At 45.7% G+C, this 18704-nt stretch overlaps 1 protein-coding gene across 2 annotated transcripts in view; it reads left to right on the top strand.

Annotated features, from left to right (window-relative positions):
- The window catches only part of LOC113005898 (odorant receptor 13a), a 75720-nt gene that overhangs the window by 55252 nt on the left and 1764 nt on the right, over positions 1–18704 (top strand). The window contains exons 7-8 of one of the 2 annotated variants that reach the window (XM_039451294.1): positions 17229–17365; positions 17448–17580. In XM_039451294.1, the coding sequence (XP_039307228.1) occupies positions 17229–17365; positions 17448–17580 (270 nt within the window). Of the gene's footprint in view, positions 1–17228; positions 17366–17447; positions 17877–18704 lie in introns of those variants that run through there. The other variant, XM_039451293.1, reaches the window with a different exon arrangement.

Genomic DNA, 18704 nt, shown 5'->3' with positions numbered 1-18704 from the left:
GAGATTTCTTCAGCGGTGGTGGAAAAGAGAAAATTATAGACACCGTGTATGGTGTTCGTCTCGACAAGGATGGAATGATGCTTGGTAATAAAAAGTTTGACGTGGACATCAATGATAACATAATTATCGATGGCGTGCGATACGCTGGCACACCCGGTCTTTACGAGTTGATTTTTAAGAGACTCCCCGATGATTTTCTCTATAAGGAGGACGATTTGCAAAAGTACAAGAGCATATTGTTGACTACAAACGTACATAGACGTAATTACACCGCGGAGAGTCGATTACGAGGCAACAAAGGATACAAGTATAGATACATGATCGCACCATTGATGTCAATCGAATCTACACCAAAGAGAACGAATAAATCCGGAAAGGGATTACCTCGCGCTATGATACTAAACGACAAGGCGATTGATTACGTGCACTGGGACGATCCCAACGAATTAGTAGATCGTCTACGATTGCTAGACGCTTCACATCGAGCGGGCAACGACGCTCACGGCAACGAGATGTTGTCCATCGTGGAAGAACTTCGTGAAGCTGGCATAATTATAAATTAAATCGTATACCCACGAAACGAGTCAGACGAGAGGTTGATTTTGTTTGAGAAGGACGTGCGATAGACGACAAAAATGAGCAGCAATGAACGTCGAAAAGACGGTTACGAACGTTTAACGAATGACTTTGTGTAGGACAGAAAGGTAAATCAGTGTGTCGATCGTGCAGACATTGTGGATATGTGAGATCGACTTCTAGCACATACCCAGTGGGCGAATCCGAAGCGATCGCGTTCACGTCAAAATTGTCAACGTTTTCGATCCATTGAAACTCACCGTATGGTAATGGTTGACACATCGCAAAACCATACATATTGTTTATGTCAAAATACATTAGATAAGACGATGGTTTCGATGGATCGTAAGAACGCATGTACTTATTATTGGCTTTAGCATATCTACCGGAGCATTGACTCAAACCACCGCGTATACCGCGTTCTATAAATAAGATCATGTCTATATCGGTGAGCAACTCAAATCTTACGCGTGTTAGTTTCAACATTGCATCCCAAGTGTAGCCTGGCAATGTGTAATAATGCGCTGGATCAAGACCATAACTATTAATGCTACTTTCGCGGAAGTTTTGAAAAATATCAGCCAATAATAAGACATCGGTCTTGAGATATAAGTCGCTGTATTCACCCAGGGTTTTGATTGAGAACCGCTGCCAAACTTTCTGAACATGAGCATAATCTGTCTGTGACTGCCAAGCAGACTGTGTAACCGTCTGCTTGGTAAGAGAACTATAAAATGATTCACGCGGTGGCAGTTGCGTTTCATACAGTTTGTCAACATTATCCACGTATTCGTATGGAAAGACACCTTTGCGTGTCAACAATTCAAAGTCTTCATTTGATAACGAGGAAAATTCCGAATGAGAAATTTTTAACTTATCAAGACTTAAAAACGATGCCAATTTGTCAAGACTTGAACTTAAAAACTTGTACGAATCGATGAACCGTAGCCGTATACAATTTCGTGCATTTTTGAAAATTATGTCTTTATCACAAGTATTTTCAACATATTTGGTAAAAGATATATATTTTTCTTTATTTATCGGTAGTAAATCGATTTTGCCTTCGAACGTGGTGGCAATTTCTTTTATGATGAAATGTGCATCGTAACCAGATAAATTATGAAATACGATCGGAATAACGTATGAATTTTTGTAATTTAAATTACAATCTGAATGAGCAGGACCACGGTAAGACCCTGTCAAATGGCAATGATCGCGCACACGTATACTATTCGGTGCAAACGGTTTTTCACAGATATGACAATTCCTCGCGTTACTGTATGCCTCTTGCTGCTCTTTAGTTAATGATTCCATAGGAACATTGGCGGATATTCTGGCTTTCACGCTATGCGCCAGGTTTTCGAGTTCTTTCGCGAACCACACGACGCAATCGTTATCGCGACGAAAGTGATACTCTGACAACGCGTCGTCGTATGAGCACTTAACATTATATGCTATACTAAATACCTCGTGATGCTGATACGGGAAATTTGAAGTGTTCTCTGTTCCTGGGTCAATCTTCCGCAGTATGCACTCCAAATCTGAATAAACAACAAAGGGTAACGCTCCTTGTTGTTGTAATTATCGAATTCTAGCCACTTGTTATCCTCGCTCGGTAGTAAAACGGCGCAGTCGTTTAATTGCTGACAATCCACTTTGTGTGACTGCAACTTTTCTTCAGACCTAAAGTAATGCAGACAACTATAAAAAACAGAAGACGATTTTTAAAATTAAAACAATTTTTATAAGTGAGAAATATTTTTTTTAACAGATTTTATTATTCTTACCGATCACAAATGTACTTTCTTCTTTTATTATTGTTCAGCTGTGAACTGACCAGTCGCGACAGGTTGTTTACATGCAAAGTGACCGAGGCTGTTATCACGTTCATCTTCCAAGTACAGTAGATTGGCATGCTTCTCCTTCTTATCCTTGGTGAGCCTTATCGGGAATACGCGTAGTTTCTTTTCTTTTCTGTCGAATTCGGTACCGTATACATTCACCGACACGTCGTTCAAACGTTCAAATTTTCCAATGTCTTTTATATTCATTGGAAATGTTATATCACTAGCATTCAAGACTTCCGCGTAATGTGGATATGACGACTCCCGGTCTGCATTTCTTTCGGCAGGGTACAGAGAGGCCACTACCGACCACGCGAAACACGCATTGTCTTTCGATTGCACATTAATCACGGCACGTTTATTCTTTATTCCCCGCGGCAATTCGATGCAACATCCCGCGTGCATGGGATTATGTTTATTAATGTTTACCGTTAAATTCAGTATTCGCGTAAGTGCCCAACCACTATCGCGTTCTTGGAACTCGTCGAGCATCGCCAACGTGACATCGATGACACTCTGCTGATACCACTCGCGCAAATTTGACGATCGATAAAGTTCATTGTTCCTCGTAGCGATATTTTTAATATTACGTTCATCATGATTATTAACATATTCACCATTAAATACGGTGTTTACCTTTACACTATCATGTTTCGCGATAGCGTCTTGCACTCGCTCAATCACCAAATCACTGGCGTCCTCCAAAAAATGTCGCGGCTCGATATAATCAATGTTAATAACAGCGCCAGTCACAATGCGATTCTTGAACGCGGTCTCGATCTCGCGCCATACGAGCGATTGCTTATCATCAGCGCCAGTGCTTGCATAATTGCCACCAACGTGCATGAAACGTCTTTCTAACTGCGCTTTTTCACCTTTGAGTCGCGCGATTCTTGACACAAGTGATTGTCTTTTTCCCACGGCGAGTCGAGGACGTTTGGCACTACAATGTTCTTCGAGCTGCGCGAGGTACTCGTCGCATCGTTGCAACCACTCGAAACATTCAGCTAAATTTGCAATCTGCGAGCATTGCTCGAGCAGTTCGCGTTCCACTCGCTCACTATTTTCCATTTTTTTCAGTTTTTAGTACGTATCACACGCTTTCTCGGAGCACTTGCATGTATTTTGATTGCGTTTAATGTGAGCTTCAATATGATCAACTATTTTTTTATAGAGTAACTATTACGATTGATTCGGTGTCCACATCGAGACTGATCGTATAATACATTCGCCAGACTTATAACTGAAACATGAGTTTTGTTTAATCGATCGAAATATTAACGCTTCCCTCTTGCATCATTTAAATATTGTTTCAACGTGCAGCAGCCGGATTATCGGCGCTTATCTTTACTAAGAAAGATACCTTGCAAGATTAGACATGCCACTGGGTGGCAACCGCACATGAAAAAGAGCTCACATAAACAAATCTAAATATTATTTACACGTGTCATTAGAAGCCGGACTATCGGCGCTTCTCTTTACTAAGAAAGATATCTTGCAAGATTAGACATGCCACTGAGTGGCAACCGCACACGAAAAAGAGCTCACGTAAACAAATCTAAATATTATTTACACGTGTCATTAGAAGCCGGACTATCGGCGCTTCTCTTTACTAAGAAAGATACCTTGCACGATTAGACATGCCACTGGGCGACAACCGCACACGAAAGAGAGTTCACGTAAACAAATCTAAATAATATTTCAACGCGTTATTAGCACAGCTGAAAGAGCTGTTTAGCGCTTTTCTCTCTCTCTTGCATCCACCTTGACCAAAAATTAGAGGATAGCGAGCGTTGGGGGGCGGCGGCGGCGGCGGCGGATCGCCCCAGCGGACCCCGCGTTAGACAGCGCGCATCCCCTCCGCGTACGCGGCGGCGGCGGCGGCGGCGGCGGCGGCGGGCCCCGCGGAAATAGCCGCGCACACCCCACAAAATATTCACCATCGTATCGCTTATCCCCTCGTGATGACAGACATTTCCGATTTCAAAGTACAGTCACATACACACCTCCTCGCGATGTGATTTATTATGTTTATGTAAACAGAGTGACAAGTACATGATCCATGTTTACAGTAAATGGTCAGTAGTTGCCTCCACGCGACACATTTCAAAGGTGTCGGTCAAGAACATGGTCCTCGAATCGTTATCTCTGTTTACTTAAACATTGATTACGCAGAACCATTTCCGATTTCAAAGTACTGCCATACTCACCTCCTCGCGGTGTGATTTATTATGTTTATGTAAACAGAGTGACAAGTACATGGTCCATGTTTACATTAAATGGCCAGTTGCCTCCACGCGACACATTTCAAAGGTGTCAAATTTATTTAAACATCGGCCTAGAACATGGTCCTCGAATCGTTATCTCTGTTTGTATAAACATTGATTACGCAGAACTACCGGTTAGGTTTACACGTGTGACCTCGTTTTAAGCCCCCCCTCCCCCTCCTCTACCCGGTTTGGTCCACCCGCGGGACCTTATCGCCAGTTAGGTTCCCCCGCGCGACCCGAAATATTCCCCCCCTTCCCCGCACCCCCCTGAGATCCCCGAGTTAGAATCCGCCTATGCATTCTACTTTAATACATACTTAAATGTTCTTGTTAATGCATACTTAAAGAAACTACATTTCTGAAAACCGATGAATCTTCTTTTAGTCATCAAAAATAAAATTTAAACTAAAATTTATTTAAAAAGATTTCTTGTTTTTAATTATAAATTCTGTTTTTTTTTAATCATCCCGTTACTTATAGAAATATATTTAATGTCTAATTAAAGTGACGGTTCCCAGATAACAAAATGCCTGCATAGTGAGTGCACGGTGCGCGCACGTGTGCGTAATAATCGTCACAGTGTGCCTGCACAGCACCATGCAGATATGTCCGCATTTGAGACTCATATCGCCCGCACGTGTGAATGCCGCACGCATGCGGGCGACATGAATCTGATATGAGTGCACCAATTGAGATTCATATCGTCTACACACGTGAGTGCCACACGCGTGCAAGCGATATTAATTTTATTTTATTGTTAAATTATAAAATAATAAATAAAAATATTAAAATTATACATAGGGTTATTTTAAAAAACGTACACTAATTATATATATATTTTTTATTATTGTTATTACGGTATATAACAAACATTATTATTATTATTATTAACGTGATATAACAAACTTCATCGCCATTAGCGCGACTTACAAGTATACGTTTCTTCCGAATATCTGACTGGCGAATCGAATATCTTCGTAGTCAAACGTTAGGTTAGATATCCTAACCTAAATAGTCGTCAACTTTAACGCTTGATATCCTGATTCGCGGGTCAGTCCGACACTTTTTTCTGCCAGATTCGTTCATTTCGTGCGAAAACGCGTCGAATGAACCTAAAAATCGGAGGAGGTGGGAGTAATCTTAACATTTATCCGAACATACAATAATAAACATGTATCTACATACCTCCAAATGATTTAATTATCCCTCCAATCACTTTCTTCTTTTTCTTAATTGGTACGGACTTGTTCAACCTTCCACTCTGCAATATAGTTAACTTAACGAATTATAATAGGATTGCATGAGCAAAATCCTAAGCACAATCAGTGTATGTATGTACTGTACACGCAGCCAATCGGCGAATGGAACTTTTTTTTCACAGTCACTGCGGTGCGTTCAGAATAAACGTACGCGCAAGTTTAAACTTAGAAACTGGATTATAATATTGCCTTACAATAAAATGGAATAAAATTTAAAAGTTAAAAAAGGAAGCACAATTTTGTAAATTACATAATACGTAATATTTTTAAATTCATAATTAAAATTGAAAATACTTAAAATAGATAAATAAATAGATAAATAATTTAATATATTAAATAAAAAATTATATATATTATGTGTACATAATATAAAACTATATTATATATAAATTATGTATGTTATATATAAATTTCATATTGAAAATTATTTAAAAATTATAGGAGATATTAAAAAAGAAACTGTATTTGTCCTATAATTTCTGATTAATTAGCAATAAAAATTACAAAAAAATCATATATAAAATGTTTCCTATGATACTACAACATATATTTTTTTATATATTGTTATATTAATAAGAAAATTATATAAAATTGTAAAATTCATGACGATTTAATATTTTGGTCATTTTTTACTCCGTCACGTTGTGTAGGCAAAGTGATTGCGTTGGTGCATGCACGTGTGAGTATCACACGTGAGGGTGATATAAATTCTCACCATGAAAAATACACCATGATAAATATACAATCATACACAACGATAGAATATATAAAATATTCTTTTCGATCACTCATATATCTTCTCACGCATGACTTCATAATGCCACCTTCCATGCACGCACACGTGCCGCTATCACATTGATAGGGCAATATGACTGCGATGTTGCACGCATACGTGATATCACGCTGTGAGGGTGACGTGAGCCGTCACAAATTGTTATCTGGGTTAAGTATTGAGTTAAATGACAATAAATATTGCGTTTTTAATGCAATTTTTGTTTTTAGTTTTTACAGTTCTTGATAATAACAATTATCATCATGAGTGATAGAAGAAAGAGGCTTAGTGGAAGTCAATACAATAAATTAAGACAAATAAAAAAATTGAAAAAAGAAATTACTTTAAACAAAAACGCAAAAATAGACGTATATTTTAAATCTTTGAACGAATCTGTAGTACAACAGAATACCGATTTTGAAATAAGCATTGAATCATGTACTACTTCTTCAACTATTGACGATAAAATCGACAATGCGTGTGCATTTGTCCCTCCGAGTGATGAAAAAAATGTAACGATGCACACCCCCGAAAATACGATGCATCGTCCCCGGCCACCGACAGCCGGAGAAAGAGAGCCGCCGGACTATAACCGGGGGTGCCTCGGGCACCCAAATATAAAAGTTAACAGAAACTTCGCGCGCTAAGATCGTGTCGGTCCATCGCGCGCGTCAAGTCGGCGCGCACGCGCATGCAAGGGAGCGCGCGTTCGCCCCACTCCGGCGACCCCGCCGTCAAGCGCCGAAAATAACAGAGGCAAATAACGGAGTCGCCGGGTATATATAGGGCCGCGTGCGAAAAAGGCACCTGTTTCCCGTCAGTCAGCATCACCCGCTGATCTGCTGCGCCTGACAATCCCGGGAATAGAAGTGGTCGAAGGTTGCTTGGCCACGGCGGAGGTACTCCGCAGATTTCCGCACCGCTCCTCATCCTCCGCATTCTCTCGAGCCCGAGCGTCCAACTCTCGTCAAGGTCCTTGGCGAGGGGAGGACCCCCGATCAGCTCCCGAGCCGCGGTTACAATCCGCTCCGCCACGAAACGCAACCAAGCGGAATCGCCGACACGGGATTTCGGCCGAGGTACTCGGCGCGTTTCGTGGCATCCCAGCCGCCATCATCATCGGCCCGCACGCGGCCGCGGTCGCCCTACCGATTCGCACGTTGCCACATCACATCGCGAAGCTCCGCCCTACGCGCGTCGCGACACCGCGGGAAAGCCGCGCCCGCATCTGAGCATCGCTCGCGTCCCGTCGCCTGGCGACACCTCGCGAAGCATCTGTACATACTGAAAACTATAAATAGACGCGTTCACCGAAATCTGTCCGTCCGCGCGCCGTTCTAAATTCTTGTATTTCGTCCGTCCGCGCGCCGTTCTAAATTCCTGTATTTTGTCCATCCGCGCGCAACAAGCATCTGTACCCATTCGAACGTCGTAAAATAAAAAGCACGTGTAAAACTCTAGCACACGCATATACCGCCCACTCATTATTTACGCACGTCCGACTCTTTCCTCCGCTTCCCGAGCGAGCCCTTTCAATTGCACCGCTCCGACGAGCTAGTCCGCGCGAGAGAAAATCGGCAACGTTACAATGGCGCCCGAACAGGGACAAGACCGGAAGGGAGGAAAGTCCGCCGAAACAAAGAGCTGGATATATGAGATCCGCAAAGAAGAACTAGTTATCGAGATGGAATCGGTTGGTCTCGACACCGAAGGTACCCTCGACACCCTCCGGCAAAGGATGAGTCGATACGTCGACGAAAACCCGGACGAATACCGCGCGCCCACAAACGCCACGGCCCCCGCAGCTCCCCCGACTAAGCCCGGGCCGTCGCTGACCCACGCCGCACCCGCGCCTCTTTTCCGCCCACCGCGATTGACGCTCAATCACACCACTCCGGCCACCCTTGGTGACGATGACCTGTCCCCCGCCAAGACCATGAGTCAAATGAGAAAGTGGGGAATACAATTCGACGGCAAGGACCCATGGGGATTCCTGGAGCGAGTCGAAGAGCTACGGACTGGGTACGGGTTCTCCGAACACCAGCTGCTGCTAGGGTTATCAGAACTCCTGAAAGGAGACGCGTTACTCTGGCTGCGGAATTCACGAGAAAATTGGGGCGATTGGTCCGATTTTTTGGAGGACTTTAAGGCGACCTACCTACCGCCGCGGTACCGCAGCCACCTAATCCGCGAGTTGCGCGACCGCGTGCAGAAGCCCGACGAGCCGTATCACCGTTACGCTACCGCAAGTCTCGCCTTGATGCGACGCGCCGGAGGGTTTTCGATCAATGGCCGAATCGATCAACTCTATGATAACATGAAACCGGAGTACCAGCTACACATCCGACGCGACGACATCCGTAGTCCGACCGACCTGCTTCAACGCACCGCCGAACTCGAACGCATGTACAAGAAAGCTGCCGGGCGTTACGCGCCGCCCAAACCAAGAACCGCGAAACCACCGCCGCCGCCACCACGTACGACCGCGCCGAATGTTGCTGGCGCTGCAAACAACGAGGTCACACTCGTTTCGACTGCCGCCGGCCACCGCGAAAATTCTGCTCGCAATGCGGCAAGGATGGCATACTGTCATCCGCCTCCGGGAAACGAGACCAGGACCGGCGAATCCCCGGCCGCTCCCCGGTCCTCCGAGTAAGATTCCTGCCCCGGCCGCACCTTACCGTCCGAATCCGCGACCGAACCGTCCTGGCATTAATCGACTCCGGATCAGAAGTATCGTTCGTGAACCAGGCAACCGTGCGACTCGCCACGGAACTCGGCTTCCGCGTGCAGCACGAACCAAACTCCGTGCAGCTCGCTGACGGACAACCGGTAGACTTGCCCGGCCACATCCATCTCGCGATCCGCATCGGACACCGCCAATTCCGCCACCGTTTTTGCATAATGCCGAACATGAGCACAGCGCTACTCCTCGGCATCGACGCGTGGGCCAAAATCGGAGCATCGCTTCCTCCACCGCCAACACAGCCACGCTACCGCGGACCGAACGCCGCCGTCACGCAAAAAGCGTCACCGCTGACCGCGACGGAAACAGCCACGCTGAAAACCTTCCTGTCCCGCGAACTACTGTTATTCGACGAAGTCTCCGGACCGACACCGCTAGCCCAGCACGCAATCCGGCTCAAACCGGGCCGCGCTCCGATCAAACAGCGCTACCGGCCGCGAAACCCATGCAGGCGGTCATAAACACCGAAGTCGACGCAATGCTGCAGGAAGGGGTAATCGAAAAGTCACAGAGCCCCTGGAGCTCCCCGGTCGTGATCGTCCGTAAGAAGGACGGGAAGTATCGATTCTGCATCGACTTCCGCCGCGTCAACGACGCCACCGAACCTGATGCCTACCCCCTCCCCGGCCACGCTCGATAAATTACGCGACGCGGCATTTCTTTCGACACTCGACCTACGCCACGGGTACTGGCAGGTCCCGCTGACCGCCGAAAGCCGACCCGTGACCGCGTTCACCGTGCCGGGGAAGGGGCTGTACCAGTTTACCGTAATGCCGTTCGGCCTCCACTCGGCACTGGCTACGTTCCAGCGCTTACTGGACACCGTCCTGGGCCCCGATCTCGAACCACGGGTCTTCGTATACTTAGACGATATTATCGTTATCAGCCCTACGTTCGACGAACATCTCCGCACGCTACGTGAGGTTTTCCGACGACTCCGCGAGGCAAACCTACGCCTAAATCCCGATAAGTGCCGATTTTGCGTAGGACAATTGAAATACCTCGGACATATAGTCGGCCAAAATAGTATCCAGACCGACCCGGAGAAGGTTAAGGCCATCACAGACTGGCCAGCCCCAACCACCGTTAAACAGATACGGCAATTCTTGGGCATCGCCTCATGGTACCGACGATTCATCCGCGACTTTGCCACCGTGGCCGCCCCGTTGACCGCGCTCACAAAGAAACGCGCGCGCTGGAAATGGAGCGCCGACGAGGAAGCCGCATTTCAAAAACTAAAGGACACACTCACCTCCGCACCCGTCCTGACCTGCCCAGATTTTTCGCGACGCTTCTTCCTCCAAACCGACGCAAGTAACACCGGACTCGGGGCCGTACTGACTCAATTTTTCCCCGAAGGAGAACGGGTCATCGCGTACGCGAGTCGCACATTAAATCCGGCCGAAAGAAATTATAGCGCCACCGAGCTGGAATGCTTAGCCGTGACCTGGGGAATACGGCGGATGCGGGAGTACCTCGAGGAATACCCCTTTACGGTCATCACCCACCACCAATCGCTACGGTGGCTACAAAAGCTTGACGCGCCGACCGGACGCCTCGGTCAATGGGCATTCGAAATACAACAACACGACATGGAGATCAAGTACCGTAAAGGGGCCCTAAACCGCGTCGCCGACGCGCTGTCACGCCAGCCTACCGCCGCCGCCGCGGAGAACGCCCCCGCCGATCGCTGGTACCGGCGCACGCTGCAAACCGTGCAAAACGACCCGGCCGCCCTGCCCGACTTCACCCTCCGTGAGGGAAAGTTATACCGACACGTCCAGCATAGCCTGGACTTCGCCGAGATACCCGCAGGTAGCCAGTGGAAACGCTGCGTACCGCGACACGAGCGAGCGGAAATCCTAAGCCGGAATCACGACGACGCGACCGCCGGCCACTTCGGCGTGGCCAAGACCATCACTCGGATAGTCCGCTCGTACTATTGGCCGGGCATGTTCCGCGAGATCGCAACGTACGTACGTAAGTGCGAGAACTGCCTCCGACACAAGGTAGACCAACGCCGGACCGCCGGGAACCTGCACGCAACGCACGTGGACCGCCCCTGGCAACAAGTAACGCTAGACCTGGTAGGGCCCCTCCCTCGCTCCAAACAAGGCCACACCTGGCTACTGAATATGCAGGATCGTTTCTCGAAATGGGTCGAAATGCGCCCCCTCCGCCGAGCAACCGCGCCTGCCGTCACCCGCGCCATCGCGGAACAGGTCATCCTCCGCCACGGATGCCCGGAGAGCATCATATCCGATAACGGGACCCAACTTAAGTCAAAGCAGCTGAGCGAACTGCTCACCGCCTACCGCGTCCGCCATGTATGCACGCCGACGTACGCGCCGCATTGTAATCCAGTCGAACGCACAAACAGAACAATCAAAACAATGATCGCCCAGTACGTCGACCGCGATCACCGAAACTGGGACGAACGAATACCCGAGTTACAAATGGCTTACAATACGGCGCGGCACGAGGCAACCGGGTATACGCCCGCCTTCGTCAATTTCGGGCGAGAACTAGTTACCCCCGCGCTCAACAACGAAGCCCCGCCGCAACCGGCCCCGCCTCCGGATACCACACGCCGCTACCTCGAGAAAGCACACGAACTCGTGCGGATACACCTAGCGCGCGCATTCCAACGCCAGCAAAAACATTACGATCTCCGACGCCGCGCCTGGCGACCGCAGATCGAGGAATGGGTGTGGAAACGAGACCACCCACTCTCGAACAAAGCCGACGCGTTTAACGCCAAGCTCGCTCCGAAATTTCAAGGCCCCCTCGAAATACGCAAAATCATCTCGCCCGTGATTGTTGACCTACGCGACCGACGCGGGCGGTGGACTCGACACGTACACATACAGCATCTCAAACCAGCACCACGCACCGAGGGCCAGAGAGGGGAGACCGAAAGCGAGACCGACTCCGGAGATGATACCGACGCTCCGCCGGAAAATGACAACACGCCAAACCAAAACACCGGGGACGAGAAGGACGACGAGGAATAGGAGGGGAGGTCAGCCGTTAAATTCGACAAGAAACACAGCTCGCCACTAGCGAACCGACTGTCCCAGCGACATGGAACGCACAGAGCGCGATATCGTCGACGAGATTAATCGTCTGCTCGGCGAAACAGAGGGTTACGACCCGGCAATCGACCCGGCATGGGATTCCTTGCGGACCAGCCAACCGCCAGCTACTGCTGCCGTAGAGGCAAACCGCCACCCGATCGTCGGGCAACGAAACGGCCGACTACGACAACCGTCAGACCGCCGCAACGAAGTAAAGAGGGCCTGGTTGCTGAACCCGCCAACGGCACGACCTAAACCTCGTCAACCACCACGACGGGCATCACAATCTCGCCCGACGTTGGAGCCGGCACGAGTAATGGGACCGCTGCCACCGCCACCCATCCCAGTCGAGGTCGAGCACGGCTTAATCGTGGAGGTGCCCCACTTCGCCGCCCACTCAGCACGCGAGTGGAAAACGCGACAAGGCGGGAAACGATGGCACATCCGGTTCAACCATAACGGAAGCGTCCGCCGGATCCGAGAGCTGCCTCCCCGAGAGACATAATAATGTGCCTCGAATTCAGGCACTTGTTAGGAGGGGGGTGATGTAACGATGCACACCCCCGAAAATACGATGCATCGTCCCCGGCCACCGACAGCCGGAGAAAGAGAGCCGCCGGGTTATAACCGGGGGTGCCTCGGGCACCCAAATATAAAAGTTAACAGAAACTTCGCGCACTAAGATCGTGTCGGTCCATCGCGCGCGTCAAGTCGGCGCGCACGCGCATGCGAGGGAGCGCGCGTTCGCCCCACTCCGGCGACCCCGCCGTCAAGCGCCGAAAATGACGGAGGCAAACGGAGTCGCCGGGTATATATAGGGCCGCGTGCTCCGAAAAAGGCACCTGTTTCTCGTCAGCCAGCATCACCCGCTGATCCGCTGCGCCTGACAATCCCGGGAATAGAAGTGGTCGAAGGTTGCTTGGCTACGGCGGAGGTACTCCGCAGATTTCCGCACCGCTCCTCATCCTCCGCATTCTCTCGAGCCCGAGCGTCCAACTCTCGTCAAGGTCCTTGGCGAGGGGAGGACCCCCGATCAGCTCCCGAGCCGCGGTTACATTCCGCTCCGCCACGAAACGCAACCAAGCGGAATCGCTGACACGGGATTTCGGCCGAGGTACTCGGCGCGTTTCGTGGCATCCCAGCCGCCATCATCATCGGCCCGCACGCGGCCGCGGTCGCCCTACCGATTCGCGCGTTGCCACATCACATCGCGAAGCTCCGCCCTACGCGCGTCGCGACACCGCGGGAAAGCCGCGCCCGCATCCGAGCATCGCTCGCGTCCCGTCGCCTGGCGACACCTCGCGAAGCATCTGTACATACTGAAAACTGTAAATAGCCGCGTTCACCGAAATCTGTCCGTCCGCGCGCCGTTCTAAATTCTTGTATTTTGTCCGTTTGCGCGCCGTTCTAAATTCCTGTATTTTGTCCATCCGCGCGCAACAAGCATCTGTACCCATTTGAACGTCGTAAAATAAAAAGCACGTGTAAAACTCTAGCACACGCACATACCGCCGACTCATTATTTACGCACGTCCGACTCTTTCCTCCGCTTCCCGCGCGAGCCCTTTCAATCGCACCGCTCCGACGAGCTAGTCCGCGAGAGAGAAAATCGGCAACGTTACAAAAAAATAGAAAATATTTGTATTTTAGAAATCAGTAAATAATGAGACCGTTGTACGTGATGCAGACCAAATTTTGCCAAATGATCCTGTCGCGTGGCTTATTAATGATTATACTCGAGATTATGTGGCCATGCATGGATATGAGCAAAACAAGAATACTGACTTTTCTAAATCAAAACGACAGTACACAGATAAGACTCGAATGCTTACAAAAAATATTTTTAATAGAAAGCTTGCAAATGGAGAACTTCAGCCACGATCGTGGTTGGTTTACTCTGAGAGCATGGGACGCGTTTTTTGTGGTACATGTTGTTTATTCCAAAGAAAAACAACACAACATTCAGTACTTAGTATGAAAGGCTTCAACGACTGGAAAAATGCTTCAGAACGTCTAACGGAACATGAAAATTCTAATAATCACAAGACATGCATTCTTGATTTGATGAAAAGAGAAACTGTGTTAGGTAGAATAGATAAATATTTGATCCAACAACTAAATGAAGAAATGATCTACTCGAGAAAAGTTCTTCATAGAGTAGTAGTAGTGATAAAAACACTTGCTTCAAGAGGTCTACCTTTTAGGGGCCATGATGAAAATTTTGGATAGGATCAAAATGGAAATTATATGGATGTTACTGTAGGTAATTGCTAGATATGATTTGTTTCTAGCAAATCACATTAAGAAGGTTGGTAACCCAGGTCGTGGACATACTTTTTATTTATCTTCAACAGTTTGTAATAAATTTATCCAGATAATTGCTCGCAAAGTCGTTTCAAAGATTATTAACAAAATTAGAGATGCAAAGTACTTTTCCATCATTGTAGACTCTACACCTGACATGTCTCATATTGACCAGCTTTCTTTTGTCGTGCGTTATGTAAATAAGAATGGCTCGCCAGTTGAACGTTTCATCAAATTTATTCCTAACACTGGCCACAAAGCGGAAGATATATTTAATGCTGTAATTAAAACACTAGAAATTTACAAGTTAGATATTAATGACTGCCGTGGTCAATCATACGACAATGCCAGTAACATGTTAAGTATATATTCAGGACTTCAGAATCAAGAACGTAAATCCACTGGCTGAGTATGCTCCATGTTCTGCACATTCTTTAAACCTGGTCGGAACTTGTGCTGCTGAGTGCTGTCCCGAAGCAACATCATTTTTCAGCTTACTTCAGTTATTATACAATTTCTTTACAGCTTCGACATATCAATGGGAGGTCCTACAAAAAAATTCTTCAGATGCCTCAACATCAAGCAATGTTTCATTGAAAAGTCTTTCTCAAACACGTTTGTCTGCACGTGATGATGCTTGTAAAGCTCTGATGGAGTCTTGGTCTCGCTAATCCTGAACGCTATCATAACATTAGAACAGGATTTAACTCAGAAGACATCTACCAGAAATGAAGCAAAAGCCTTGCGTTTACGACTAGAACGACTTGAAACAGCATTCATGGCTATGTTTTGGAGCTTCTTGTTAGATCGTTTAAATGCAACAAATAAGTTACTGCAGAAAGTCAATATTGATTTAAGTACTGTTGTTGAGTTGTATAACTCCCTTATAACACTTATGGGAACTACTCGGGAACAATTCAAATTATTTGAAGATAAAGCTCTTAATAAATCTAGTGTCAAAACTTATGAGTTTGATACTCAAAGAAAAAGAAAGAGGATACTTCACCATGACGAGGAACCTAATGAAATATTAAATGTAACTGGTAGCGACCACTTTAAAAGAAATACATTTCTGGTTATTATTGACCAATTACGTTGTGAATTAATTAAAAGACAAATTGCGTATGCACAATTCGATCAACCATTTACTGCAAAATCGAAAATAAATCAGCTCACCACCGTCCAATTGGAAGAAGAGGGAAAGATTCTACTTAGTCGATATCCAAATGATTTAGAGGACTCGTTATTGGGTGAACTGCTACATTTTAAAGGACATATTAATGTAGATAAAGATAATCTAATTCCGAAGACACCACTTCAGCTTTGCAAATGGATGTATGAAAAAAATTTGCGGGATCTTTATCCTAATATTGACGTAGCATTACGGATGTATGTGTGCATTCCCATAGCAAACTGCACAGCCGAGCGTTTATTCTCTTTCTTGCGACGTATAAAAAATTATCTTTGATCAACTATGTTAGAAGACCGACTCAATACTCTAGCTGTCCTCTGTATAGAATTAGATATTCTAAATAGTTTAGACTTTAACGACATTATAAATGATTTTGCAAAAGAAAAATCGAGACGCAAAGTCGTCTAATTTATTCTATTTCATGTTTAAATTAAAATAAAAGCTGTGTTAATAATTGAATCTTTTGTTTACGTACATTCCTTACATTATCACTTGTGATATCGGTAAATATATTATATTAAAATATAATAAAAAATTCTTACAAAATAACATAGGAAAATATAGAATGTACATAATATCAACAATCAATAAATACAATTATTTACGTTTTGATAATTTACAAATATGTATTAGAGATTAATCAGAGCTATACACTTAATTCTTTTTATCTGCATGAATTATCCAAGAAATGTGGAGAGGGAAGGCGGCAGTGTATAAACGGCCTAGGGGCGACAAATTTGTTAATTCGCCCCTGGTCAGACGAATAAGAGCGCACAGAGAGACAAGCAGTCGCTCGCCTGAGCCATAGGTCATAGGACCGCAAGCCACGGTACGGTGCGGGGGCATGAGGGAGCGGTGCGGTGCCAAGTTATCCTTCCCCTCGTCGCGTGCTATTTACCGTCGCTTACAATCGGGTCGCAGTAGGCGGTCTTACGGCTCAGACGAGCAACTGCTGTCTCTGCGCGCGCTCTTATTCGGCTGACTTTAATATTTTATTATTCGAAAATTATTACAAATATCGCAAAAAAGTATTAATTTTTTATTTATCTCGTTGCCTTGTACCTCATCGTAATAATCTGTATACATTGGTCTGGGACATCCTATATATATAATTGCATATTTCACTTAAAAATTGTATAAGAAAACACATGTACGAGAAATTAAAGTATTACATTTTTCATACTGGAGATTACGCAGCAGAACGCCCATGTTTTAGTAGTAGTGAGGTATGTATTTTATGTCCTTAGTCAACTGATTCATCTATTTTGCCTCAGTTTTGAGGGACAAAAGCTGATAGATCACAGTCTTCAAACACGCGATAAAATGTAAGATGACAAATTTTCCATAATAATTATTATCTAATACTTAATTACAAAATTTAGTTAACGTATCACTGAAGCATTGCAGCTATAGTAGTCTTTGGTACGAAACATCTCCCAAATTGCAAAAAATGCTTCTGTTTATAATGCAAAAGACTCTTCAACCTATTTTCTTCAGCGCCTGCAAGATCTACATTTTCTCAATGGAGAATTTTACCACGGTAAAGATGAGCATATACAAGGTGTTTCAGACCACTTGTACAGTGCGTTGCATTGATGCCTGAGGTACCGATTTTAAGGACCACGTTTCTTTTTTAGTTATTTTTATGTTCATGACCAAATACTGCTGTCAACGACATTGAACTGTACTCTAACTGGAATGGGCACTGCCATATAACGTCCGTAAGCGGGAAACGTGATACAAATAGTATGATGCGAGGGGCCACCTCTCTTTTTCTAAGCATTCTCTGCGCATGCGTCAGCATTCACCTTACATTCTTACTCACTTAAATTTCTTCTTTGTTTTCATGTTGATACAGCATGTAACGGAATTCGTGGAAACGAGGAAGAAATTAACTTTTACTTAAAAAGTTATTTAAATATTTAAAAAAATATAATACAATTTTGCTTTTGTTTTATTTATGTATGTCGCTCAAGTCGCTCGTTTATCTATTCTCATGTGCCGGTACTGCAAAACTTTCTAACGTGACTGTACTGACAAAGAGAGGTGGCCCTTCGAAATGGCTCTCTCTTGTCACGTTTTCTGGCGGCTAGTGCCCATTCCAGTTAGAGTATAGTTTAATGGTCAACGATCACCGCAGCATTCAGTCATAAACATAAAAATAATCAAGAAAGAAACGTGGTCCCTAAAATCGGTACCCAGGCATCAATGCAACGCACTGTACATACACCCCTTTTATCTTCGCAGGATTAAGTCTAATCAAAAATATGTTTCAACAAAAGTTATAAGGTTTCAAAAAATCTATTTATTGATCTTATTAGTTTGACCTTGGATGGCATCGTCAAGGTCACATCAAAATCACATTAACTTTTTTAAATAGAACATTCTATTTTTGATTCCAAAATCTAATAGCTGGTATCAAGAGCTTACCAAAACCTTACAGAAAAGTTTATTTTCGTTGAGTACTTTCCGAGTTATGATGCTTGAAAGTTACAGTACATTGTAGCTTTCAAACCTCAAAACTCGAAAAGAATTCAACAAAAATAAACTTTCTTGTAAAGTTTTGAAAAACTTTTAATACCAGCTATTAGATTCTGGAATCAAAAATAAGGTATTCCATTTAAAAAAGTTAATGTGTTTTGATGTGACCTTGGCGACACCATC

The sequence above is a fragment of the Solenopsis invicta genome, chromosome 6 (genome assembly GCF_016802725.1).
Source record: "Solenopsis invicta isolate M01_SB chromosome 6, UNIL_Sinv_3.0, whole genome shotgun sequence".
In the NCBI taxonomy this organism is placed as follows: Eukaryota; Metazoa; Arthropoda; class Insecta; order Hymenoptera; family Formicidae; genus Solenopsis; species Solenopsis invicta.
Note: the sequence above shows the minus strand (reverse complement) of the source record. Positions and strands in the feature narration are given on the sequence as shown.